The 26,035-nt window shown below is 42.3% G+C and overlaps 1 protein-coding gene across 1 annotated transcript in view; it reads left to right on the top strand.

Annotated features, from left to right (window-relative positions):
- The window catches only part of Ryr3 (ryanodine receptor 3), a 359,592-nt gene that overhangs the window by 274,481 nt on the left and 59,076 nt on the right, over window positions 1–26,035 (top strand). The window contains exons 65-69 of the mRNA XM_059258921.1: window positions 2,841–2,971; window positions 8,670–8,990; window positions 11,649–11,889; window positions 24,965–25,052; window positions 25,174–25,266. Coding sequence (XP_059114904.1) covers window positions 2,841–2,971; window positions 8,670–8,990; window positions 11,649–11,889; window positions 24,965–25,052; window positions 25,174–25,266 — 874 coding nt within the window. The remainder of the gene's footprint in view (window positions 1–2,840; window positions 2,972–8,669; window positions 8,991–11,648; window positions 11,890–24,964; window positions 25,053–25,173; window positions 25,267–26,035) is intronic.

Raw genomic sequence — 26,035 nt, 5'->3', positions numbered from 1 at the left:
AAGGAAAACATTCAATTGGGTCTCGCTTACAGTTCAGAGGTTTAGTCCATTGTCATCATGGCAGGAAGCATGGCAGCACACAGGCAGACATGCTGCTGGAGAAGGAGCTGAGAGTTCTACATTAGGATCTGCAGACCCCAGGAAGAGAGAATGACATTGGGCCTGGCTTGGGCTTCTGGAACTCCAAAGCCCACCCCCCCAGTGACACACTTCCTCCAACAAGGTCACATCTCCTAATAGTGCCACTCCCTATGAGCCTATGGGGGCTATTTCATTCAAACCACAGTATTATTAATATACTGTGATTTCTTTGTCTGTGTCCCTGACAATAGGCATTTGAGAGACTCGCTGTCACTGCATCATGTAAATATAGTTAAGATATTGACAAAGAAATCCTCATAGTTGGGAAATTGGGAAGTAATATACTGAAATACATATTGAAACCTTTCCAGTCAGCCACCCTTGACTTTTCACCTATCATGTGAAAAATACTCTACTTGGCAGTAAAGATTAAAGAAAAACAAGTAGTTTCCAATGATAAACTATAAGTCCTTTCTCTCTCTCTCTCTCTCTCTCTCTCTCTCTCTCTCTCTCTCTCTCTCTCTCTCGTTGCTATGGAGATAACCATGCAGCCCATACCCTGCCTGGAAGCTTTGCCCACACCTACATTGCCCCCTGGGGACACTAATGACTGGAGAAGTCTATGCCCAGCTCCATCACTCAGTGGGTCTGGAGGACCCAGGTCATTCTCTCTGGCATTTCACAGCCAGAAGTATTAATTGTCAGACTTCTGGGTTTTACTGTGTTAGCAGCAGCTGGGCCAGGAGAGCTGTTATTTATCTCTCTTGGCTGAGCAGCTAATTAGCATCCGCATGTGCTCCTGACTAGAGAATGCCCTGCTGAGAAGTTGGTGTGACTCAGATTGTTCAGTAATTAATATCAGAGAGGACAGCCATGTCCCTGTCACTGCAGCCCTATACAACTGGGACTTCTCAACTCTTTTCTCCCCCTAAGACTTACCTTTATAGCTGCCTAACTTTCCAAACACCCACAATCATGAGCTCATAACTTCAATTTCAGTAAAACCACAGAGCAAGTAGAGAAGCCACGAGTTTGGCACCACTTCCCAGTATCAACTAAAATTTACCCTCAGACTTGGGATTGTGCCTGATCATTTCATCCCTGAGTGTCTCCCAGATTCTCTTCCACCTGTGTTTCCCTCTGTGATGTCCCTTTCCCCATCATTCTTCCTTATTCTCTTCTTTGAAAGCAATACAGAAGAGACATCCTATAACTTCTTATTGACTACTCTGCTGGTAAACACTGTGAAATGACCCTTCGTGGACTCTCCCCCATTTTACCTCCTTGTCCTCTGAGGGTACTGGCCATTTCAGATCTGAAGTTAAAGTGATGGTCTTCTCTTCAGGCTAGACTGTCCTCTTGAACTTGGCCAAAAAGACAAGTAAGAAAGATGGGGGCTGAGAAAAATTGAGGGAAATGGGCCTGACTAGAGGATGCTCAGAAGAGGGGCCTTGGTCTCTCAGTGGCTTACACAGCTCTCCCTCTTCCCATTGACACATCTCCAGAGGAGATGCAGGCAGCATTGGTACACAGGCACGGGGTCTTGGTTTGACCCAAGGGTACTGCTCTGTCTGTGAAGCCTACCTGGATCAGGAGAAGGGTCCAGGAGGATTCTGACAGCCAAACCTTTCTCTGGGGGACAAAGATGTGCATCAGCTAGGAGGTGATGGTCTGACTGAGGACCTGTCCTTCAGGGATGATTTGAAAGTTATCTTCTTACATACTTCATAGCAAATAAGAGGTCCATTTCATAGAAGCCAAGCCTGAGACGATAAAGGGTAAAAGTCACTTCTATTAGTTATTCTTTGGAGTAGTTTAAAAGATCCCTTTTAAAATCAGTTTAGTAACTGAGTGAAGCCTGAGTGGGTTTTTTCCAGTGAATCTAAAGCTTTATGCCCACTCAGCCACCCTCTGCCTTTTTCCTCCCTCTGGTCAGCACATTAGTCTTGCATCTCAAGCAGGGCCATCCTGTACTCACTCAGGCTGCCCTGCAGACTCCAGATCTACTCCAATGGCCTTATGCAGTCATTTTATTCAGAAACAGGATTACATTTTTAAAGTTCAACTCAAATGCATCTCTTACTCTAACAAAGCTGGAGGTTGAAGCTAATCCTTATGATTAGTTTGGAAAGATCCGGCTTTTTGAATTGCATTGTTTCAGGGTTCTGTATAGAATACATGTTCTATCTTTGGTCTATATTACTGAGAAAGGACTTTCACCACCTAGCAGACAAAGGTTAAGGCCAACGTGGCTTACTCTTCTGTAAAAAAATGCTACCACCTCTATAAATCCTTGTTACCTACTTTCAGAGAATCTATGCTTTTGACATTCCAGCTTCTTGGTGCTGTTGAAATTGTTGGTTCTTGTCACAGTGAAGGGTGACTAGCACACAGTCTTGGGGACAGGTTGGGAACTGGAAGGAATCCTACAACTAACAACCTGTTCCACAGATTTATGGCATTGACTCTTAGTTCCAAGTTCCTTCTCCAGCCGGCTGTTATTTCCATGATGGTCCTATAACAGCCCCTACAGTATATCATATCATCTTACCATAAACTAGGTTCAAAGCAATGAACTCACCATTAATATCTGCATAAAGATGGGGAGAGAAAGTGCATGCAGCTTTATAGTGCCTCAGGATGCCCAGTACATTAAAACATAAGGAAGTAGTGTGAGACATCCTGAGAAGGGGACCTAACTGGTGTGTGGGGTCAGCATACAGATGGCATCACTTCTAAATGGACTTGTTTGTTTCCAGGCAACGTCCCGCTCTTGGAGAATGTCTGGCTTCCTTGGCAGCTGCCATCCCAGTGGCATTCCTGGAGCCTAGCCTTAACCGCTATAATCCCCTCTCAGTCTTCAACACCAAGACGCCCAGGGAGCGGTCCAGTAAGTATCTTCTCACGGAGATTATCAACCCAGGGGAATAGCCAGGAAGGAGGCAGGAATGGAACAGCAGTCCTGCAGTGTAGTGTTTTACGTGGTGTATTGTTAGCTACTTTTCTTGTACCAGATAAAACACCACAAGGAAAGAAATTTTATTTTGGCTTGTGGTTTAAGGCAGAGAAGGCATGCAGGAAAAAGTATGAGGCAGCTTATCACATTGCATTCACAGTGAGAAAGAGGAGAGACGAAAGTTGATTCTCCATTCACTTTCTCATTGGTTTGTTTGTTGGTTCATTCGTTCGTTTGTTGTCAAGACAGGGTTTCACTATGTAACCCTGGCTATCCTGGAACTCACTCTGTAGACCAGGCTGGCCTCAAACTCACAGAGATCCGCCTGTCTCTGCCTCCCGAGTGCTGGGATTAAAGGTGTGCACCACCACACACTTTCTCCATTTTATTCACTCTGAGACCCCAGTGCATGGAATGATGCTGCCCACATTCAGGGTAGGTCTTTCCTCCTTGGCGAAACTTCTCTGGTAATGCCTTCACAGGCATACTTACAGGTGATTCTAAATCCCATCAAGTTGACAAAGTCAATCCTCACAATGTGAAAGTAGGTCAGCGGGTCAGAGTTAGGGACCAGATTATGTCTCTATCTTGTTGGAGAAATGAGCTTGAATGAGACTTTTTTGATCATTAGACTTTTGATAGCTCTTTCATACAATGAGGAGACAGTCTAGTTGGATTCTAATTTCCTGCCATCTTGAGACCTTGTGGTCTTTTATCTGCCCCAGGTCTCCACTTCTGATCTGTACCTGGGGATATGACTACCTTATAGTAGGTTTTATTCAGAGGGGCATCACAACAGGGCATATGCACACTAATAGCCTAATTATGTTCTTCAAGAGGAGGCTATGCTCCAAAGAATACTGAACACATATTCTCTACCATCATGGAAAATAAGACATTGAATAGCACCAGAAGGAATTGTAGTTATACAAGGAAGAGGCTTTGTTAACAGGAGAATTGACATGCACTAAATTCTATAATAGATATTGGTAAACTATGTGCATAGGACAATTCTGGCCCATTGCCTATTTTGATAAAGATTTATTGGAAAACAACCAATAGTCATTAAAGTCCAAATCAAGTTGTAATCCTCCTTCTGGAGAGTAAAAAGAAAGGTCTTCCTATTTGGGTTCAGTGTGATATTAGTTAAATATTGTTATGAGAAGCCCACTAAAGATGGCCACTCAGACACAGTTTATAGCCCATTGAAAGTCTTTATTCCAGCTAGGACTACACTTAGTAATCAGAACCCAAGTGTAGTGCCAAGTGTTTAAGGTAAGGGGTTTAAAAAGCTAAAACCACATCCTGATATCTTGCTGGCAGGTGCATGAAGAGATTTTGTGCAAGCAAACAGTTTAACAGAAGCTAAGATAAGTGATTAGCTGGAAAGGGAGAAGATAAGTTAGCTGTGGCATCTTGATCTCAGGTTCCTACAATAGAGTTGGGAAATTTTCCACAGCATTCTCCACCAAGAAGATCAAGTTCTAGTTAAACCTAAAATGGCCTCAGCAAGAATACAAAATGGAGAAAACTCCATACTGTCTTGCCCTGTCACAAGATAAAACAGAAAATCTTCCATATCTATCTTTAATAAATCTTGGGTTCCAATAGATGAAATCTGAAGCCCAAACTGCATAATTATAGACCTAGTCTATGTTAAGAGAAAGAAAGATACATAGTAAACCATTTTAAATTAGAATCCATCCCATCTTGAGCCAAGATTTTCTTAAATGATGGATATATACTACAAATTAATGGCTACACTCCATATCAATTCCATTTGTTTCAAGTATTATTTCTCAAACTGTCGTGGGGTCCAAAGCATACCTTGTCACCACTTTCCTTCTAACCTAAAGTGCAGAGTGCTAAACCACAAAAGCTTTATCCCCTCTTTCTTCTTATTTCACATACTAAGAACAATTTAGGTAGAATTACTAGAACTAGAATAACAGTGGAGACTGGAGGTTAGTGTAGGCTTTGATATATGCCACAGGTATTCACCAGTAGAGAACCAGATGCCCCATTCACCAGAGGCAAGGGGAGATAAGGGAAATGGCTCTTTCTGGCAGACAGAAACCCATTTAACAGTTTCTGAGGAATGCTGCATGTAAACATGTGCAGCCTGAGTTAAGCCCAGACTGTCATTTAGGGACATCACCGCCTTTTAGGGGGACTGAAAGTTCCCTTGCACCTAATTCCTTTTTCCACCAGTAACACACTGTAAGACTTGGCACCCTAGTCTCCTGCCTTTCACCATTGGTTTAAATAAGCAAAAAGTGAATGCTGAGTGTGTATGTGGCTTTTTTAAAAATCATATGTGCATCAATATGTATTTTGGGATACACAGAATTAGCTGGAGAATGACTGATAGCTTAATGGGCCATAAGATAGCAGACTTCATTCATTACGAAATGGGTGGCCTAAGGAGCAAAGGAGAGGAAGGGATATTTAAGTTGACAAATGATGGCATGTTTTTAAATGAATGAACTGATTTATAGTATCAAGCCTTGCATCAATTGGACATCTCTATTAATTGATGATTGGTGGTGTGCCAGTAGAGTTAATTATATTAAAAGCCTCAGCACTCTAAAAACCTGTAGCATTTTCTTATCCAGAATTAAGATATAACTAAGAAAAGGTTAATACTGTTTTGTGGCACTTTTTCAAAATGGCAGAAATCCTTAGTCACATGGATGTAGCCTATTAATCAGAGTATTGGGTTGACGGAAACATCCGGTCACTAGCCACCTTGCTTACCTTCCACATCCTGATTGAATAATCAGCCACCACAGAGAAAAGAGGTCCAATTCCATTGTAAGTCATCAAGGAGCTCTTTGGGTAAAAGGCTTCTAGGAGAACATGATAGGACTCTAGGATCATTGTGTTAAAGATCACTAAGCCCTACCACTGTCATTGGTGTTTCTAACTCAGTAGACCTAGAGTAGGGCTTGAGGTCCTGCATCTCTGATGTATTAGATGAGAGGAACTCACCATGAGAACCATTATCTATGGACTGCAAGGGCAGTGTGTTCTAGTGACTTTACCAACCCTCTTGTGTCTGCTGCTAGCAGAACTCATTTGAGGCTGACTTCAATTAGCTAATTCATCAGAGTTCACTGAGCTTATTGTGTGGCATTTGGAGCACAAAACACCTTCTGAATCATAAATGTTGGTCCCATTCAAGGACCAATTATTGTACATATAAATAATTTCTAAAGGTCACTATCATGACTCCAATGCACCAACTATTAATCCCAAAGATGGGAGGAGAAAGATCACCAACCCAAATCATCATGGCCAAATTAATTAAAGAAAGCAACTAATTAAAGGGAGATTTTTTTAATTATGTAAACAAGCTGTCTCCCCCTAAGGTGGGGTTTGAGAGGTCAGCCTTGGATATGAGGAAAATAAGGCTTTTATAGCTCAAGGGTAGGGGGGTTCCAAATGGAGGATTTGGTGAGCAAGATAGGTGAGGTTATAAGAGCAGAACATAAGCATAACAAGTTAGTCCTAACAACCTCCTGAAATAAACACATGGTTGCAAGGTGGGCATAACAAGGTAGCCGTAACAACAGGTAGTTGTAGCAAGATAGCCATAGGTGGTCATATAACCTTTTGAAACAAAGGTAGGGTTGCAAGGTGGTTATAAACAACTTTTTGAAAAAAGACATGGCTGCCATTCCTGGAACAGGCAGTACAGAACCATTTATAGTTAAGGTTACAGGTAAGGTATAGTCAAATCCTTGAAAAACAGATTTAATCATAAACAGGAATGAACCTAGTTTGTCTTTACTATAAGATGACTTTTAAGCCTAAGATGGAGATAGGCTATTTCTTTACAACCTCAAGCAATTCCTTGTTCTTCTTAGGTAGGAGAAAGAAGTGTCTATGGTGATGTAGTATCTGTGTGACTTTTAAACACAACACATGAGCTTTCTCATTTATAATTCTAATAGCAAATAAGTGTGTCAGTTGCCTCTATATTGGTTGGCGTTATTCTGTATATGGAGCTCCTGGTGGAAAGTTTGACTGCTCAGAACTAGACTATTTACTTTGAAGGTACATATGTAAAATTACCTTGCTTGTGAGGACCTCCCAGGATTCCCAGGTTGTTGTCCATGTTTTCTGCTGCAAAGTGCAAGAAAGGTGCATCCTTCACCAACAACCAGCACTGCATTAGAGCATAGGTGGCATTGCACTCTTTAATCCATTTTGAATTGACTTTTCTACAGGGATTAGAGAGTTGGTATTGGTTACTTCTCATGACCAAAAACAACATATGGATTAAGAGTTTATTTTGGCTTACAGCTGCAGAGGGCTGGAGCCATAATGGCAGGGGAAGCATGGCCGGCCAGCAGGGGCAGGAAGCTGCTGATCAAATTTTATTTGCATAAAGGAAGTAGAGAGAACAAGTAGGAAGTAGAGTGAGGCTATAAACCCTCAAATCCCACCTTCAGTGACATGTTTCCTTCAGCAAGGCTCTACCTCCTAAAGGTTCCATAACCTCCCCAAAGAGCACCACCATGAGGGACCCAGTGTTCAAATGCATAAGCCTGTGGGGGATATTTTTCATAGAAACCACCACAGACACAAATTTAGTTTCATGTGTCTACATGTGGAAAACTAGTTTTCCTAGCACCATTTGTTAAAGAGGCTGCCTTTTCTCCAATGTGTGTTTTTGACAGCTTTGTAAAAATGAAGGTGGCTGTAACTGCATGAGTTTATTCCTGGGTCCTCTATTCTACCCCAGCGGTCTGCCTGTTCTGTCAAGAACCTCAAGACACTTACGATCTTCCATCTATCTTGCAGGGAAAAGTATTCCTTAACTTAAAGGGAACAAGATAAATAATTTGTTATTGTTGTTGTTTCTACTTTTTTTTTTTTTAATAATCTCCTAATCCTCTTTGTATAATGTTGAAATCTAATTTCATTTCATGCTGGCTGTCCTTATCCAGTGAAGTGACCTCAGTCATTCGAAATGGAGAAAAGGGGGTTAGCTCACAAGTCCCTGTAAATATGCTTTCTTAAACAACAAAGTGAATGGCTGACAGGAAGTCAATTAAATCTCCTAAGCTTATTGATCATTTCTGTTATAAAGGCAGAAAATCAATCCATGACTTTTTTTTCCTCAGTGTATTTTCAACTAGATGCTAAATGTTAGAGTCCCTAGTCCAGCTGCAGGAGTGTTTGATGGAATGTTTTCCTTCCCCTTTTACGGCCGTGCAGAAATGATCTGGGTGAGTGAACTATCATCCAGCACCTGAATGTTGAGGAGTTATTTTACCCCTGACGCCACCTCTATTGCAGTGGACACACCAAGGTCCGATAGGCAGGCCAAGGGAATAGCCAAGAATCTGTTTGTCACAAAGTTGTCTATGTACTCTTCCTCAGCAGTGTCTCCATGGTGCTTGTTTAACTCTGTTTCTAACCTCAGTGTGACCTTTAGGAAAAGGCCCCTGGAAACTCTAAGTCCGTGCACACACAGCTTGAGTCCTGAAGCTGCTTTCATCCAAACTCATTCCTTTAAGGCTCTGCAGTGAAAATTCATATCTAAAGACCAAAAGAAGGCTTTGCTCCATCACTGTGCCTTTGAATCACTGTGTCTTTCTTCTTCCTGTACTCTCTTGGTCAGTTCTGGGGATGCCAGACAAGGTGGAAGAAATGTGTCCTGACATCCCCCAGCTGGAAGGGCTGATGAAGGAAATCAATAGCTTGGCCGAGTCAGGTGCCCGGTATACGGAGATGCCCCATGTCATTGAAGTGATCTTGCCTATGCTCTGCAACTACCTGTCTTACTGGTGGGAGCGGGGACCTGAGAACCTGCCCCCCAGCACAGGGCCCTGCTGCACCAAGGTCACCTCTGAACACCTCAGCCTCATCCTGGGCAACATCCTGAAAATCATCAACAACAACCTGGGCATTGATGAGGCCTCCTGGATGAAGCGCATCGCAGGTACTAATGCTCTTTCTCTCATTCTTTGACCCTGCGGTTAAAGCAGCCAGATTTGCTTTTTAACTCTTGGTAGCTGTATGATGATTTTGAGCAAGTTCTGTTCTGTTTTTTGTTTTTTTTTTTAATCTTCTACCTCCCGTTTGCTTAGCACCGAACTGAGGGGTAGAAGTTTAGCACAGTTTGTAGAGTACTTGCCTAGCATATGTGAAGCCCTGGGTTCAATCCCCAGCAGTGCACAAACCAGGTATGTTGGTACAGCCCTGTAATATGAACACTTGGGAGGTAGATGTACGATGACAAGAAGTTCAAGGCCAGCCTTGGCTACATAGGAATGCAAGGCCAGCCTGGGCCAAGTGAGACCCTGTCTCAAACAAAAACAGCACAGTAAACTGAATGAATGGACATACTTTCCTCAAGCCTTTACTCCAACCCTACTCCCCTACTAATCCAGGCCCCTCAAATATCCAAGGAGCCCTTTAGATCAGCTGTACTCACTGTGATGATCATTGCCTTATTTGTTGGGGTGCTTAAGAAATCCATTGGCTCTTCTGTTACTAATTATCTATAGTTGGTTGGGAAGTAACCCTTTGCATTTGATACTTACATAAAACCCGCTCCCCTCCGGGCTGCACTAATTTCCTCAATGTCGTTCCGAGTTTGCATTTCACTTTCTGCTTTCTAAGATGGGCTTGAATGAAGCTAATAATAGCCGCACTTTGTTTTGTTGATTTTTTTTTCCTTCTCTTTGTATCCCTCTTTAACTCCTGGCATGCAGTAGGCTCTTAATGAATGTTATTAGCCAATTTTCTGTTCCTCAAGCAACCACAAGAGGAGAAGTTCTGGAAAATGAGTATAATTCCCCCAGTCAAGGAATCATGAATATTTAGCATCCTGTGTGTCAAACTAGAGTCTGGGGAGCTCAATACTGTGGAAAATCATTCTTTTTGATACAACTTCAGTTTAGATCATGGAGTCCGCTTGTCACAGCTTCCCCCGTACAACCTCCTGGACCGTGAATTGTCAAAGCTAGGCTACAGGGAGCACAACACTGCATAGTGACTTTTCATAGCAAATGAATAGACACACATAGAATACTAGAAGAACAAATGGGAAACACTCCTACCTCCTTTCTGTCTCAGAAATGAGCTGAGTTTAAAATTACAACTATTTTGATTGCTGGATAACACAGACCCCGTGGACATATAATAAGCAGAGTAGACAGCCCCTTATTACCAATTACCCTAAAAAGGTTGTTAATCATAAGGTAATTTAATGGGTTCTCATCTATAAACCTGAATTTAGAGAAGGCTGCTCCCAAGAGTACCTGTCACTACTCTGAGGGGCACTGATGAAAACAGAATTTAAAGCTGTCTTTCCTGCAGCAAATCCAGATCTCATTCAGTGAGGCCACTTAATTCCTGGTGACTAATACAAGTTTTAAGTAGTAACCTCAAGCTCAATTAAGTTCAGCAGCAGTCCTATGCCTAGGAGAGTGCGGAGAAGTCAGGACTCCTTGGCTAATACATGTCATCCAAAAGCTACCTTCGCCTTATCGGAGTGAAGCTATCTCTTTCTCTTTTATTAGAAAAGCAAAACATAAGGAAAAGTGAGAAGAAAAAGAAAAGCTCCTGGAATATAGCTGTTCTTAACTGAATTTCCCTAAGCTAAAGAAATGTCAAAATGGACATTCGCGTGTCCATTGTCAATGGTTCAGGATGCATTCATTTCATTTTACTTTTTTCCTGCAGTTACCCTGATTCTTATATTCAGACTATTCAGCTCAGCTGGCTTAAGTCATAACTATATAATCAGAATCTAGTCAATGGGATATAAGAAATAGGGTAGAATGTGTGGGTTTCCATCATTCTCACAAAAGGCCAACATTGCAGGCCCTCTAATTTCTTATTCGGCTTCTCTACTTCTAGCAATGCCCCAGTCTTTCCCAGCCCATGTTCACCCCCCTCCACTGAAACCCAAAGAAGATGCCAGTGCTGAGGGCTTAGAACTTGACTGGGCTAGTATGCTTTGGGCAGATTTTTTTTTAATGAAATAATTAGAAAGCGCGTGTGTGTGTGTGTGTGTGTGTGTGTGTGTGTGTGTGTGTATTTTAATTTTTAACACATAATAATTGTACATATTTGTGGGGTACAGTGTGACTTTCAGTGCACATATTCTGTGTGTAATGACAGATCCGGGTAACTGCTACATCTATCACCTCAACAGAAAGCACACCCCCAGTGCTTGCTCCCAAGTCAGCACAATACCAATTGCTATAAACAAAAGGCTTCCTTCAGGGTCCTAAAATCCAGCTGGTAGAACAAGACCAACATGGACAGACTGTCAGATGATGCCGATAGTCTGTTAGGGAGAGGAGAGCTATGGCATAGGCCGTGCATACATGAGGAATTCATGTAGGGTGGGGCTTCTGTGGCCTGGAGGAGCTGATAGTGTTGGGACCTTCTCCTGCAGCGGTCCTAGATGCCCAGCCTCCACTGTGGACTTTCATGAGAGGGAAGTATCAAGGGAGGATTAAAGGAGGGAGCTAGACACAGGTACCATCCTGGGTTGACAGATTCCTCAGTGTCACCTTTCGTTGTCGTTGTCGTGAATGGTCACAACACATGGAGCAAGAGTAAGGTGCTTTGTTTGCAAATGCAGTGTATGCGCAGCCGATCATCAGCAAAGCCAGGCCTGACCTGCTGCGAAGCCACTTCATCCCCACCCTGGAGAAGCTAAAGAAGAAGGCAGTCAAGACGGTGCAGGAGGAAGAGCAGCTGAAGACTGACGGCAAGGGGGACACCCAGGAGGCTGAGCTCCTCATCCTAGACGAGTTTGCGGTCCTCTGCAGGGACCTCTACGCCTTCTACCCCATGCTGATCCGCTATGTGGACAACAACAGGTATGAAGGAGATCTCTGGAAGCTGCCTGCTGCTCTCTGAGGCTGGGTTGGGCAATCAAATAGCGTGGGAAGATGATCGTGTTGCCAGGGAGATGAGGGATCCACAGCTACCACTCTCAGTCTCCCCACTAGTAGTCAGAGCCGATATAGAGTAATTCTGTATGGACTGAGACACACATCCTCATGGGCCACTAGGAGGCAGGAGGAGCTAGTTGAACAGGATTGCATTGACTCATTTCAGACCTTCTTCTATCCCCTTATATACTCATTCAGTGGATGTCCTTGACTGTGCCAGGCACTCTTCAAGGCCTTGAGGGAGAAGACATACTCTTTAGCATAGGAGCATTCATTCTGGGAGTAAAGAGGCATAGACAATTAGAAAGAAAAAAAAAAAACAGAGTAGAACCATATTGAGAGAAGTAAAAAGAATTAGGAGAGGCAGGGAGAATGGAGTGGCAGTTCCTTTACTGTGATGTTCCTGGGAAAGCAGCATTTGAGCAAAGCCCTCAGGAAGTACGAGGCTAGGAACCATAAAGGTCCAGAACAAGAGGATTGTGGGAAGAGGGACTATGGGCGAAAGTCCTCAGGAAACAGGATGTTCATGATGTTCAACAGTTGAAATGCTCGAATGTCACAATTAAGAAAATTAATTCTTAAAATACCAGAAATTTTCTGTATGAGTCATCCTTTATCCAAACCCAATATATTCATTTGGCATATGAAATTTAATTGTGATATAATGAATATAATGAATGGTTAGATGGTAATTTGAGATCTGTGAAGGCCTGTGGTCCTCTATGTCTATAAAGAATGCAGGGTATTTGTAGATAAGCACAGATGTCTCCAGGGAAACTTAGAAGGTAGTATCGAAGCCCTTACTATGTTACTTACCTTTCTCCAGGCTGTGACCAGATAACTGATGGGAAGCAACTTAAGGAAGGGGTTAGTTTGGCTCACGGTTTGAGGAGACACAGACTATCATGGAGGGAAGGTGAGGCAGTAGGGCCTTACTTACATCTGGGTGGATAGAAGCTGAGAAAGGACAATGTCATGGTTCCATTGGTTTTCCCTTTTTTCTCCTTATTTATTCAGTCTGGGACCCCAGTCCAGGAAATAGTGTCACCTACCTCTAGGGTGGGTCTTCTCCTCTCATACAATCCTCTCTAGACATGCCTTCATAGACACAAATCTGGGCCTCACTAATACCCTAGGCATTTCTTTTTTAAATGCCTTTTTAACCTTTATTTTTATTTTATTTTATTTTGGGGTTCCTTTGAGACAGGGTTTCTCTGTTTAGCCCTGACTGTCCTGGAACTCATTCTGTAGACTCATAGATCTACCTGTCTCTGCCTCCAGAGTGCTGGGATTAAAGGCATGTGCCACCACCACCTGGCTTTAGCCTTTATTTTTATTTTATGTGAACAGGTGTTATGCCTACATATGTGTCTGTACACCATGTGATTGTTTTATACCCTAGGACTGGAGTTACTGACAGTTATGAGCTGTCATGTGGGTACTGGGAATTGAACTCAGGTCTTCTGGAGGAGTAGTCAGTGCTCTTAGTCAGAGAGCCATCTCTCCAGCTCCCCACTAGGTATTTCTTAACTCAATCAAGTTAATAATTAAAATTAACCATTACAAACCCATTCCTTGTCAACTTGACACACAAATGTGTCACTTTACACTGTAATATTTGGACTCTGCTTTCTTTCTCCCTACATTTAAATGTATATTGTTTTCCCATGCTGGTTCTCCACTTCAATATCAACAGAGTACCCAACAATGTACACTAATTCTGACTCTACCTAGAGTTAGTATAGTCCTGTAAGAATGCCCCAACTTCAAACACCAGCCATATATGGGGTACCCATGGGTTAGGGATGTATGTAGTTCAGTAGTAGAGTGTTTGTATGGGATTTTTAAAAGGAAATCACTAACAAATACTATAGATGTAATTCTAAACAGTCTTATGAAATGAAAAACAGAGCCAAATACAGAGTTAAAAGCCCAGAGATCAGAGCAGTAGCCAAGAGCTAAGACTACCTTATATTACCACTTGCTGCCATCCTTCCCCTGAGAGAGAGACCTTCTTCCTGTGTCCTGTCTTTTTATTGCCTTTCTTTTCTGCCTTCTCATTGGCTCTAAACCCAGCCACTGCCTGTCTATACAGACCTCCAGGTCTCTATGGTTGGTACTGGGATTAAAGGTGTGAATCACCATACAGGCTGTGTCCTTGAATACACACAGAGACTCTGCCTGCCATGTGATCAGATTAAGGGTGTGTGCTACCACTGCCAGACTTCTGCTTAATGGCTATGACCTCTGATCTCCAGGCAACTTTATTTATTAACATGCAAATAAAATCACATTTCAGCACAAATAAAATATCATCATAAAATACTGCAACCATTAACCCACAACTGAGCCCACACAAGACTTGCCATTTCAACAATCTGTCCATGAACAGAGAGTAGCTCACAGGGACCCTCCCTTACTTCTGAATGATTAGATACTAATAAATTCTGGGAGAGGAGGGATCGATGTCTTTAGTTTTGTGCCCTCTGCTGAGCCTACCAGGTCCCAAAGGATAACTCTAAGCCCATGGTCACTAAGATGGTCTGTTTATTCTCAGTAGATCACAAAACAAACAGATAATAGCATAAGAGAGAGATTTGTGGGGAAGGGGGGGAGTGGCAAGGTAGTAGGAAGGTGGGGGGCAAGAATGGACAGTATGTATTGCATACATGTGGGAAATTGTCTAAGAACAAATTAACAAAAATGAAGTTAAAGCTGGCCGGTGGTGGTGGCGCACGCCTTTAATCCCAGCACTGGGAAGGCAGAGGCAGGCAGATCTCTGTGAGTTCGAGGCAGCCTGGTCTTCAGAGTGAGTTCTAGGACAGCCAGGGGCTGCACAGTGAAACCCTGTCTTGGAAAACAAAAAACAACAACAACAAAAATGTTATAAGGAGGTGACCAGATTAGCCACAGTTTTGCTGTGCTGTGCAGAATAAATACAAACTTGGATTTCTTGACCCCTGCCTCTGAATGATTCATAGTGAATAAGGCCTGGCTCTGGGTCAGAACCCATAATAAGAGAAAATGGAGAAACACAAGTTAATATGGGAAAATGAATTTGTTACAGTTTGACTGAAACTGAGGAGAGGAATTCTCAATCTCTCTCTGGGGCCATGACAATGCTCTACTTTACATAGGGAACGGGGAAAGGAAACAAAATCCAGGAAATGTGCATATTTGATTTAACTTGAGGGCTCAAGTTAGCAGTAGTGAAAGATGGGGTGGGGTGGGAAAAAAACCTCTCTCCTGGGAAAGTCCAGAGTTCATGGGACTAGCTATTTGCACTCTCAGTATGGTTTTTCTGGTAGGTATTCCAATCCTTAGGGCCCCCATAGAACTCAAAGCACATATGATTACTGATTTATTAAAAGAATACAACTCAGGAATATCCGAATAGAAATACATGGGCTTGGGGTTGCGCGGAGTTCCCATGCTCTCCCCAGGGGTAGCAGCCTCTCGGCACATCAATGTGGTCACCAGTCTAGAGGCCCTGAACCTCGTTCAGGAGTTTTTGGTGGTGGTGGCATTTGGTTGTGCTTTCTTTTGCTTTGCTTTGTTGTCCTGGGCATTGGGCCTAGGATGGATTGCCTGATAGGCAAGTGCTCTCCCACTGATCAGCAACTTTGATCTTTAACAGTTTTATGGGTGTCGTTGACTGACTGTATCAACAGCCAATGGTGTTTGAGTTTGAACTGAATCCTCTCAACTCATTCCAAGGGGTTAGGAATAAGCCTGAAAGTTCTGACCCTATAATCTGATTCCAACTAACACTTGAAAGTTCTAGTCTGTCTGGGGCCCAGGTGCTACCCTGAAGTTATCTATCCCCTCAGCAAGGTAGCCTCATGCCATTCACACACCCAGCTATGGCCAAAAGCTTATGAAGGGCAAAAAATTGTTCCTACTGCTCAGGACCCCCTTTGGCAGGAATAGAAGCAAAGACTTAAGTGTGTAGTTCAGTTTCACAAAGGCTCTTAAAGTTGAGAAACTTACAGTCGGGGAACATTAGAAGGGATGGAAAAATAGCTGAGAGAACATGACTGACGTTGGAGTCATTTCCCATGAGTGGCAGGAAATTTATATTCATTTTAGCATTTACTTTTATAATACAGGCTGCACTTAATGTAATATGAATGAGCTTACTTATATTTAGGATTTGAAAAAAAACATCTGCATACATATTGTCTTTATACATACACACACATATGTATCGACACATATGCATAAATATGTACATTAAGACTAGAATAGTGTATTTCCTTTCCTGGCTACAGGAAATTATACTCACTTTGACAAAGAAACTCTGCTCTTAGAATATCAGCTTTAGTCATTTCCGATAACGTAATTATGTTAGCAATTTAAAGAAGGAATTTGTCAGAGTTTGAGGTGAAAACAAAAATAAAAATGGAGTGAGATTGCTCCTGGAATAGCTTTTGAATTGCGTCTGTCGCCACGGATGATCAAGACTCAAGACAGAGCGTGTTCTGTTTACAGGGTGCTTGACAGTTGCTAAAAATGGCAATGTCAGAGAGTCTTCGAGATCATCATTAATTCATTCATCTCCACTTTCCAACCCGTTCTTCCCTGAGCATCACAGCCATGTGAGCCTGCTTAGAAATACATCCTCTAACATGAGTGCTTGTTCCTTCAAAGACCTTTGTAGCAGTGAAAGCAGAAAGCATGTATACCATACTAAGTGTGAAGTGTAGAAAAATGTTCAGAGCGCTGGCCCTGGGGCTCAAGCCTGTAATTGCAGCACTTAAGAGGCTGAGGCGAAAGGTATACAGGACTTCAGCCTAGGCTACAGAGTGAGACCCTTAAAAAAAATACAGAACAGCATACTTATTAAGTAGATTATTTTGGAGGATATAGCTATGCATTATTATAAAAGCAATTCTTACTTTTGAAGAGACTGAGGCTTTTGCTGGTCCTCAATGCCAGAGTTAATAATATACCTTAAGGTCACCGAAGACTTAAAGCTGCTTTCCTACTGTGTACTCAGCCTGTTTGTTTAACCTGCCTTTAAGTGAATAATGTAACAACCAACCTTACTTGCCTTGGATTTCTCATGCAATCAACTTTTACAGCCTAAATTAATGCATAGCTGCAATCTTAAGTAGTCTTTCGTGCCCCTGATCTTGGAGTAATGCATGTATGTTTGAACATGTATTATGATAATCATTTGCTGAAAACAGCAAATATGAGTGGAAAGCAGTCATAAAACAGACAGCCACCCTAAATGCTGAACAAAGCATTCAGATACTGCTTGATAATGTTTGTTTGTTATCTGGGTCAATTAGAGTCAGTGACTTAATCGTTTATAGAACTCTGTTAAAGATTTCTGTAAAGTATCCCTCATTCCTTCCTCCATGTGCTATTTTCTGTGCTGTTCAATAAAAGAGAGAACAAAGCTCTTTGTTAGAGACAGACACATACAGACAGACAGACACAGGGACAGATTCGCAAGACAGCCTTCAGACAGGTGTAGAGTCAGACTCATAAAATAGGCAGACAGGATGTAGGAAGGAAGACACGGGGAGACTGAAACAGAGTTCAGTCTGGGCTTGCTCCTAGTCAAGTGATACCAAGAGGAAGCACTTTGATTTCTGCCCTTAATTCGACACCAGCACATTATTGGTGACTGAGTTTATTATTAATGCATTCAAACGGGTGCAGGAGGACAGTTGGGATTGTGGGTCATAAAGTGAGGCTTATTTTTGCCTCCACTCCTAACCTTTCCTGAATCTTTTGTCAGCTTTGTCCCCTCTCACAGTCTTTTCCCCAGTCAAAGGCTGCTCCTTCCTTCCCTTGTGTCCATGGGAAATGGTTTATCTGAGAACAAGTGCATGCTTGGCAGGCCCAGAACTTGGAGACTAGAAGACTTCAAGAAGGGAAAAGAAAAGACTTGCCCTATCCTGGGATTTTTTTGCTCATTGTCTCACTGTGGATAGAGATCTGAGAGAGGGAAGTTGTCTTCTTTTTCCTTAGGGTCAGCCTTGAATAAACCCACTTGGCCAAAATCTGTCCCTGGGGTTTTCAGTAGAGTGGAGAGCAGCGAGCAGTACAGACTTTAGATTCCAGTAGTACTTTCTTCATCCCAAAGAACCAACTTACTTGGAATGATGGAGTGGAGGAGTTGGCAGAGACATTGTCGTCACCTCATGTGTCCCCCACCTGGATGGATAAGTGTCTCTTCCCTTCTCCTGCCCAGGATGTCCTGTATTGTTGGCTTAGCCCTGTGAGGGGAAGAAGTGGAGGACAGAAACAATCTTGCTTTACACACAGTCCCATCGCTGTTTCAAACTATCTTCAGCTCAGCTTGTAGCTCTTACCTGTAGGCTCTAACTTTGCTCTCTAAAGCCAGAGAAAATCAATCTTTCATATGGCAGCACTTTAAAATGTTGAAGAAACTCCTTGCCCTTTCTTCCTCTCTGTTTTTCTTCATTGTATTAAGCCTTTGTACTTCCCGCATCCCTGTGGGATGGTGTTTAAACCTTCTGAAAAGAAGTTTTCACTGGTCATTGTTGAACCTGAAGCTGGCAGGATACAAAAGAACTCCAGGTGTGTTGTGAGCAGATCAGGGAACACCAGCTGCCCATCTCCTCTTGCCTAGAGACAGAAGTCAAGACAGATTCAACAAGGCTCTAAAAGGGCAGTAATCTTCTGCCTCCTTTCTGAGAAACAGAAACTTGTAGAACATGGACTTGGTCGCATGAGTTTGGTTAAAAATATCTCTGAAGCTATCAAAGTAAACCTTACGCAGTGCCCATCTCAGACTGAGCCCTGTGTAGAGGGAAGTCTTGCAGTAACACTGAGAGAAGCTCTCACCTCAGACAACCTGACCCTGAACCCAAGAGCACAACCTCGGTAGCTTTCAAAACTTGAGAACCTTTCATTTTAAAAATGTAAGTTTGAGTCTCCTTACTCTTACCATTGCTCAAGATTCTATTCTCTCCTGTTTGGGGGCATGTGAAGTTGGATACAAGGCCTTGCTTATGTAACCCAGTCTAGCCTTGACTACTCATAGCAGTCCTGATAGCTAACTCAGCCTCCTCAGTGCTGGGATTATAAGTGTACAACTGTTGGGAACAGAGGGTCATAATTACCAGTTTATGTTTAGACAACATGGCAAGACATGGATACCCAGCATGGGCCAAGATGGCTAACACTGGACATCTGTGGGGCTATATGTCCTCTAACACAAAAACCAGATGTCCAGAGAACACAAAAGTGTGTAGTGATGTGATGTATTATGTAACTATTTCTGGCAAAATGCCACTTTTGTGTAGGTTCTTTATAAATATGGCCTTGAAGTCAAAACCAGACTTTACCTTCACCAGCCTGCCAGAATGTGCCTATCTGCAGGCATGTGAGCCTACTTCTGTATGACCTGTGGACCAGTCTATATGTATGCCCATGTGTACTGGGTGCCTGCCTGCATCTGGATGCCTAGCAGGCTGTATAGCAGCCTTCAGCCAGAGTGAATAAAGTACGTCTTCTCTGTCTACAACTCCTCACATGAGCCCCCTCCTCTCCTGGCATCACAGCTAGGACTTTGGGGTGCCATCCTCAGCTTATTAAGTTTCTATTCTCAAAGCTTCTTGTTTTCTCTGTTAATGTACTCAGTTATTTCAGCTGCTTGGGTTGCTTCCCTCGCCGTCTTATATGGACAAGTCCCAACTCACAACCTCCAAACTGAATCTCCCCTTACCAGGAACCTGGCATGTCATGGCTGCCTTTTGGCAGCAACCAGTGCATATGATAAACGACCCACAAGCTAAGTAATGATCTCCACAGGGATCAAGTGGCTCCCTATTGAATTAGATGCCGAATCCTCTGAAAACATGGGGCAGGAAGGAGAGAAGCATCCCTCTGAGCAGAGTGAGTCTGAGCAATAGACATGAAGCAAAAGCTTTTCTCCTGCAAATAGCATCTTGGTCTGGCTTGAGGGAGAGTTACAGGGAGCTTGTGTGCCTGGGAGAAAACATTTAAGGAATGCTCTTCATGCTCATCAGTCTAGATCAAGGAAAGAACTTTACTAGAGACAGTAAAGATTTGCATTTCAGAAGAGGAGAGAGCAAAGCTAAATTCTACACCTCAGGCTTCATCCCAACATGAAGGTAAAGAGAATGCTCTTCCTTCCACCAGGACACGGTACCTAAGGTCTTGTTCTTGTCACTCTTGCTTACTGACCATCCCCGTGGCTGTACCTTTCCTTGGCAGATTAGGATACGACCCTTGCCTCTTCCCACTTAAGCCACAGTACAAATACACAAAGCGCATTTAAACCAAAACCACCAAGGAATGAACAGCTGGTGGTTCTGATAAAGCGAGAAATGTAACCCTGGAAATGCATTCTGGGAAAAAAATCAATGTGAAGGAAATCAAAGAGCTTATCAGTCTCAAACCTCAAACTTGAATTGCATTTGGGCTGCAGGTAAGGGAGTGACTATACTGCTTAAAGAGATGAGAAGTCTATTATACATAAAAGAAATCCAAAGATAGTGTACGGCCGGTATGATTATTCATTGTGGAACCTTACAACTTTATCTTTGTATCTTTCCCATTGCTTTCCATCTCCAAAGTTATTTTATGTTTTAATATGGCAATTATAATTCCAGACTTCAGGTTTTCACTCAGGCAAAGGCAAAAAGATACTCTTCTTAGGGAACTTTTCCAGGAAGTCAATTCTTCAATCTGCACTTTGATCTCATTGATCAGTTCCTGGATATAGGTTAAGGGGTGTGGAGTAGCATGATACTTAGTGGGACAGGACGACACTCTGAACAAAGGAAGGTCTTGCTATAGAAGAAAAGGAGGATGGGTGCTGGGCATGCAACTTGTAGTGTCTATTAAATAAAGAAAATGCCAGCTGAATTTCAAACAAGAGTGGTTCAATAATAATGTTCTTGAGGCTGGAGCCCAAAGCAGAGAGGCTCACAGGAGATAAGAAGAAAGGGGGTCTAAACCTGAGTTGACCTGTAGAATGTTTCCTTTCTTTGCCTAGTATGGAGCTCTCCATGAGTGGGCACAACTATCAGGCTACCTAGGAATATCACTCAAATTTCCCAGAACTGGCTTTGTTTGTGTGTATGTGTATGACCTGTGTGCACCTTTGTATATGTGAGTGCAAGAACATGTATGGAGGTCACAAGTATTCATCCCTGCCTCCCACCTTAAGACAAGGTCCCTTTGTTATTTGCCTGTGACTACACCAGGCTAGCTAGCCCATGAGCTTCAAGGGATTTTCCCGTCTCTGCCTCCCATCTCACTGTGAGAGTATTGAGATTACAGATGTGTGCTACCAAGCCTGGCTGGACACGAGCTTTAGGGATTCAGACCTTCACACTTGCACGCTGCATGCTTTACTTGCTGAGCTGTTGCCTCAGCTCCATAATTTGTTTTTGAAAATGCTCTGCATGGGACAAGGGACAGCAAGTTTTTCAGATCATCTGTGAGAACCAGCTGTTTATTTTTCTTCCTTTTTTTTCCCTCTGTGTTTTTAGGAAAGGCCTCATTATGTAGCACTGTTGGCCTGGAACTCACTATATAGACCAGGTTGGGATTGAATTCATAGAGATCTGCCATCCTCTGACTCCCAAGTGCTGGAATTAAAGATGTGCACCAACACCAGCAACCAATCATTTATCCTAAGAAAGCCATCTAATTTAACTTTTATATTATAGTTATATTTTAATAATGACCATCCTCAGGAAAGAGCACACCAACTGGTTATCTAATATCAAATGGTCAGTCCTAAAAACATACATAAAAGTAACAGTATATAGACTGAGTAGGTTTTATTCAGGAGTGTGTGTGTGTGTATGTATATTTATATGCATGTGATAACAATTAGTGAAAAAAGGAGCCATGACTTTGAAAAGAGAGCAAGGAGGGGTGTATAGGAGGGCTTGGAGGGAGGAAAGGGGAGGGGAAATGATGGAATTATAATCTCCACAATAAAAGAATTTTTTATAAGAAATAAATGTAAGTCTGGCATGCAGGTTACTGGAACAGAGCTGTTAAAACCCTTGGGACTGTCTGCGTTACAGGATTGTCTTTTGTTATTCACAATAAGCCTCATTCCACCATACTTGAGTTCGCACTCATGAAGAATCCCCACATAATTAGATGTTTGGAACTTTCAGCCCTACCCTCTAACTTCTTGACCTCTCCAGAAGAAAGGAGCTAGAGACGGAGTTAATCACCAAAGCCAGTAATTTAACCAACCAACCATGCCTATGTGTTCTAGTTTGCTTCCTGTTACTATGATAAATGCTATGACCAAAAATAACAAAGGGGAAGAAAGGGTTTGTTTCAGCTTACAAGTTATAGTCCATCATTGAGAGACCAGGGCAGGAACTCCAGCAAAAGGAGCTTGAAGCAGAAACCATGAAGGAAGGCTGCTTACAAGCTTACTCTCCCTGGTTTGCTTGGCTACCTTTCTTATATAGCCCAGGCCCACCAGGCTAGGGATGGTACCTCCCACAGTGGGCTGGGCCCATCTATATCACATAGCCCTACAGACATGCCCACAAGCTAGTCTGATAGAAGCAATTGTTCAGTTGAAGCATCTCCTTTCCAGTATGTCAGGTGGACCTCTGAAGCTAACTATAGCACTATGAAATGAAACCCTAAGCTCTGGAGTTTGGAGACCTTCTGAATTGAGAGAAATATGGAAATACCTGGAGGGTGAAGTACCTGAAGATAGGTTGGAATCTCCAGACTCCTCTTCCATATTGTCAACCTAAAAAGTACATCTCATATTTTAAAGGAAATAATAGTTTATTCTAGAGCTACTTTGAGTAGCTGTGGCCCAGGAACACGGATTTAGGTTATCCCAACTTCCATGCTTCAACGTAGAAGCAGTTTCACGGGTTTTTTATAGTTTTACAGAACAAAGAAAGTCATAAATCAAGGCAACTTTAAAATACACTTGTGGATACACCAGAGAGGCGCATGCAATGAGATGGGAGAGCTATTTTATAGGCCCAAGATGCTATCTGATGGCATTCCTAGCTCTCCGATTGGCAGAAGCCAATGTTCTGCTAAGTTAATAGCTTCTAAAGGGCTTTTTATCTATTATCATGAGGTGTTAATTCAGATACAGAGTGGGGCAAGGAATGGCTGTTCCAGAAGGCTAAAACTAGAACAAGATAAAGTAATTAGCCTCTGAATCTACAACAATCTCTTCACAGTACTGAAATTCCACTTGGTCAATCAATCTCTGTAGAGTTTTGTTCACAGCCAGATTCCAGGAGTTTTGTTCACAGCCAGATTCTTTTCAGGAATTTTCATTCATAATATCTTGTCCTATATATGTCTTTCATGTTCCTTGATTATATTTATGATAAACTATTAATAACAAGTAAAGTGACTTCCCAAGCGAAGAGCTCTTCTTGGTAATTATGAACTCAGAGAATTGTCAAAACCCCTGATTTACAGCCATTCTGAGGCTAGTGTGTGAAGTGGGGAGCAATCTTATGGGGCTGAGCTTTTAAAATGTGAGGCATTTACTAACTCCAGACAATGTCATGGTTGAATTGGTGGGTCGATGTCTGGAAAGCAGAGTAGTTGGTTAATGAGAAGAAAGTTCCATGTTTGATTTGAAAGTGTCCAGTAGAAGAGCAATATTTTGTTTATTTAGTTGCTTTGTTGGTGTTGGTTCTTAAATCATTCTGTGCAGATATTTGGAAATAGCAATTCATCTTGCCTTTTTGAAATAATGCTTAGTTCAAATATGCATGATACCCAAGAGCAAGACAACTTAGAGAAAATAACTGAGTTTGACTTAATTTGGCCTTCTTGTCATTCTTGTGTTTGTATGTCTTAGCCCAGCCGAGTTAAAAAAAAAAAAACAAAAAACTAATGCATATTTATAGAGAATTTCCAAGTCATTGAAGAGGTTATAAAGGATATTTGGTTTCTGGGAATGGAGAAACAGCTTAGTTAGTAAAGTTCTTGCCTATAAACATGATCCCCAGAAACTATGGGATTTTTGTTTAGTTGGTTTTGGGGTTTGTTTTTTGTTTTGTTTTATTTAAAGGCATGCAGAGATAGGCAGCTCTTTGGAGCTTTTCTGGCTAGCCACCCAAGGCAACTTGGTGAGTTCCAGGACAGTAAGAGATGGTATCAGAGTAACGACACCTGAGGATGTTCTCTGGCCTCTACACATGAACACATGCCCCTCAACTGACTCCCCAACCACCACACCACCACACCACACCACCACACCACCACACAGAAAGATGTATGGTTTCTGCTAAGACATTTTAAATGATAGACAATTTTTTTCTTTCATTTAGAAAACTAGCTTCAACAAGGGACTGGAGAAATGGCTCAATGGTTAAGATCAAATACTGTTCCTAGAGGACTGAGTTCAGTTCCCAGCAGCCACATTGTGGCAGTTCACAATCACCTGTAATTACAGTTCCAGGAGATCTGATGCCCTCTTTTGATATCTGCAAGCACATGAATTCAAAAGTACCCCTAACACACATACACACAATTTAAATTGTTTTAAATCTTTCATTCAAAGAACTGGATTTCAGAGTAAGAGGTGTAGGGCATGATATGTTTATGAGGTTCAGATTTTCAGAGGTTTTCCAATGACAAATGCCAAGGACAGGACTGGATGCCATAGTGACCATTGTTTTCATAGGTTTGCTAGGCTTATCTATTAAATTTCTCTGCAGTAAGGCCTCTGGTATGGTCTGTCTCCAAACTTACAGTTTAACCATCCATTTAGAGAAGAAACAATGCAAAGGTGACAGTTTTGGAATGTTAATGTCAGACATTTGTGTTTGCCTCAATTCTTGAAAACTTTGATAAAAGTGCAAATAATACTTACTCCAATTCTGAACCTGTACCTTAATGTATAAGGATTATTGTCTTTGTATGGTAATACAGTTTTCCTTGACTGAATATATACTGCTTTTATTTGTGGGGTATGCTTGTAATCACTGCTGATTTCCTGCACCGATTCCTTTGCTTCTCAATGCAGATCTAATTGGCTCAAAAGTCCAGGTACAGACTCTGACCAGCTCTTCCGCATGGTGGCTGAGGTCTTCATTCTGTGGTGTAAATCTCACGTAAGGACACACTGGGCTCTGGATTGAGAATCGTTTGGGCAGGTATAGATCTGGAGAATCTTCCTTTTAATGCTTGCTTTTTTTTTTCTTTTCAACCTTCTTCTACCTTGCCCTGCTTTAGAACTTCAAGAGGGAAGAGCAAAATTTTGTGATTCAAAATGAAATTAATAACTTGGCATTTTTAACCGGAGACAGCAAAAGCAAGATGTCAAAAGTAAGTCCTCAGAATTCCATCTCAGGGATGCTCTAACCTTGGCCTCGTGGGTCTAGTTCATAGTCTGTATGGCTTTAGTGGCACATCCAGACTGGGTCCCACCATATAACCAGCAACCTCTACTGCTGTTTCTTTAGAATGTGCCAGAAGAAGCTCCTGTCAAATAAGCATAGTTATCATGTTTTATGAATAAAGAGTTGCTTGTATATCAGAAAATTGAAGTATCAAGACTTGCCCAAGGCATTTGAGAGGTCTCTAAACCGACAGTGCTATGAATGGTTTTTTTAAAAAAAAAAAGTGCATCCAGTACAGCCACACTCCAAAAGTGCAGATGCGCAAAGCCACCTTCTGATGGGCTGGGAGAAAATGACCTTGCCTTCACACCTCCACAGCACACACCCAGGCATCATGTTTTCTTTCTGTTTGGAACACCAACATCTGTCTTATTCCAGATGTGCTGACCTCTTAATGCCTGTGTTCATTTTCCACAACATTTTCACTTAGAAAGTCAAACATCTGTCCATCTCCTTGCAGGAGATGTTTGAAAGAGGGCATGTCACTCTACTGTCCGGGGGGTGGAGGGAGAGTGGGGGAGGGAGCTAACCTATAGGAGGGAACTGTGATACAGAAGGGGGCAAAGTGGACTTGCACCTCCTTCTCAGTCAGCTCTATACAATGAAGCTTCCTTCGTTGTCTTGACTGGAGAGAACCAGCCACGCTTCTTCGGTTGCTCATACAAAAGCCAAGCTCCCTTGGCTGTGATGTCTCC

Source organism: Peromyscus eremicus, chromosome 4, assembly GCF_949786415.1.
Source record: "Peromyscus eremicus chromosome 4, PerEre_H2_v1, whole genome shotgun sequence".
In the NCBI taxonomy this organism is placed as follows: domain Eukaryota; kingdom Metazoa; phylum Chordata; class Mammalia; order Rodentia; family Cricetidae; genus Peromyscus; species Peromyscus eremicus.
Note: the sequence above shows the minus strand (reverse complement) of the source record. Positions and strands in the feature narration are given on the sequence as shown.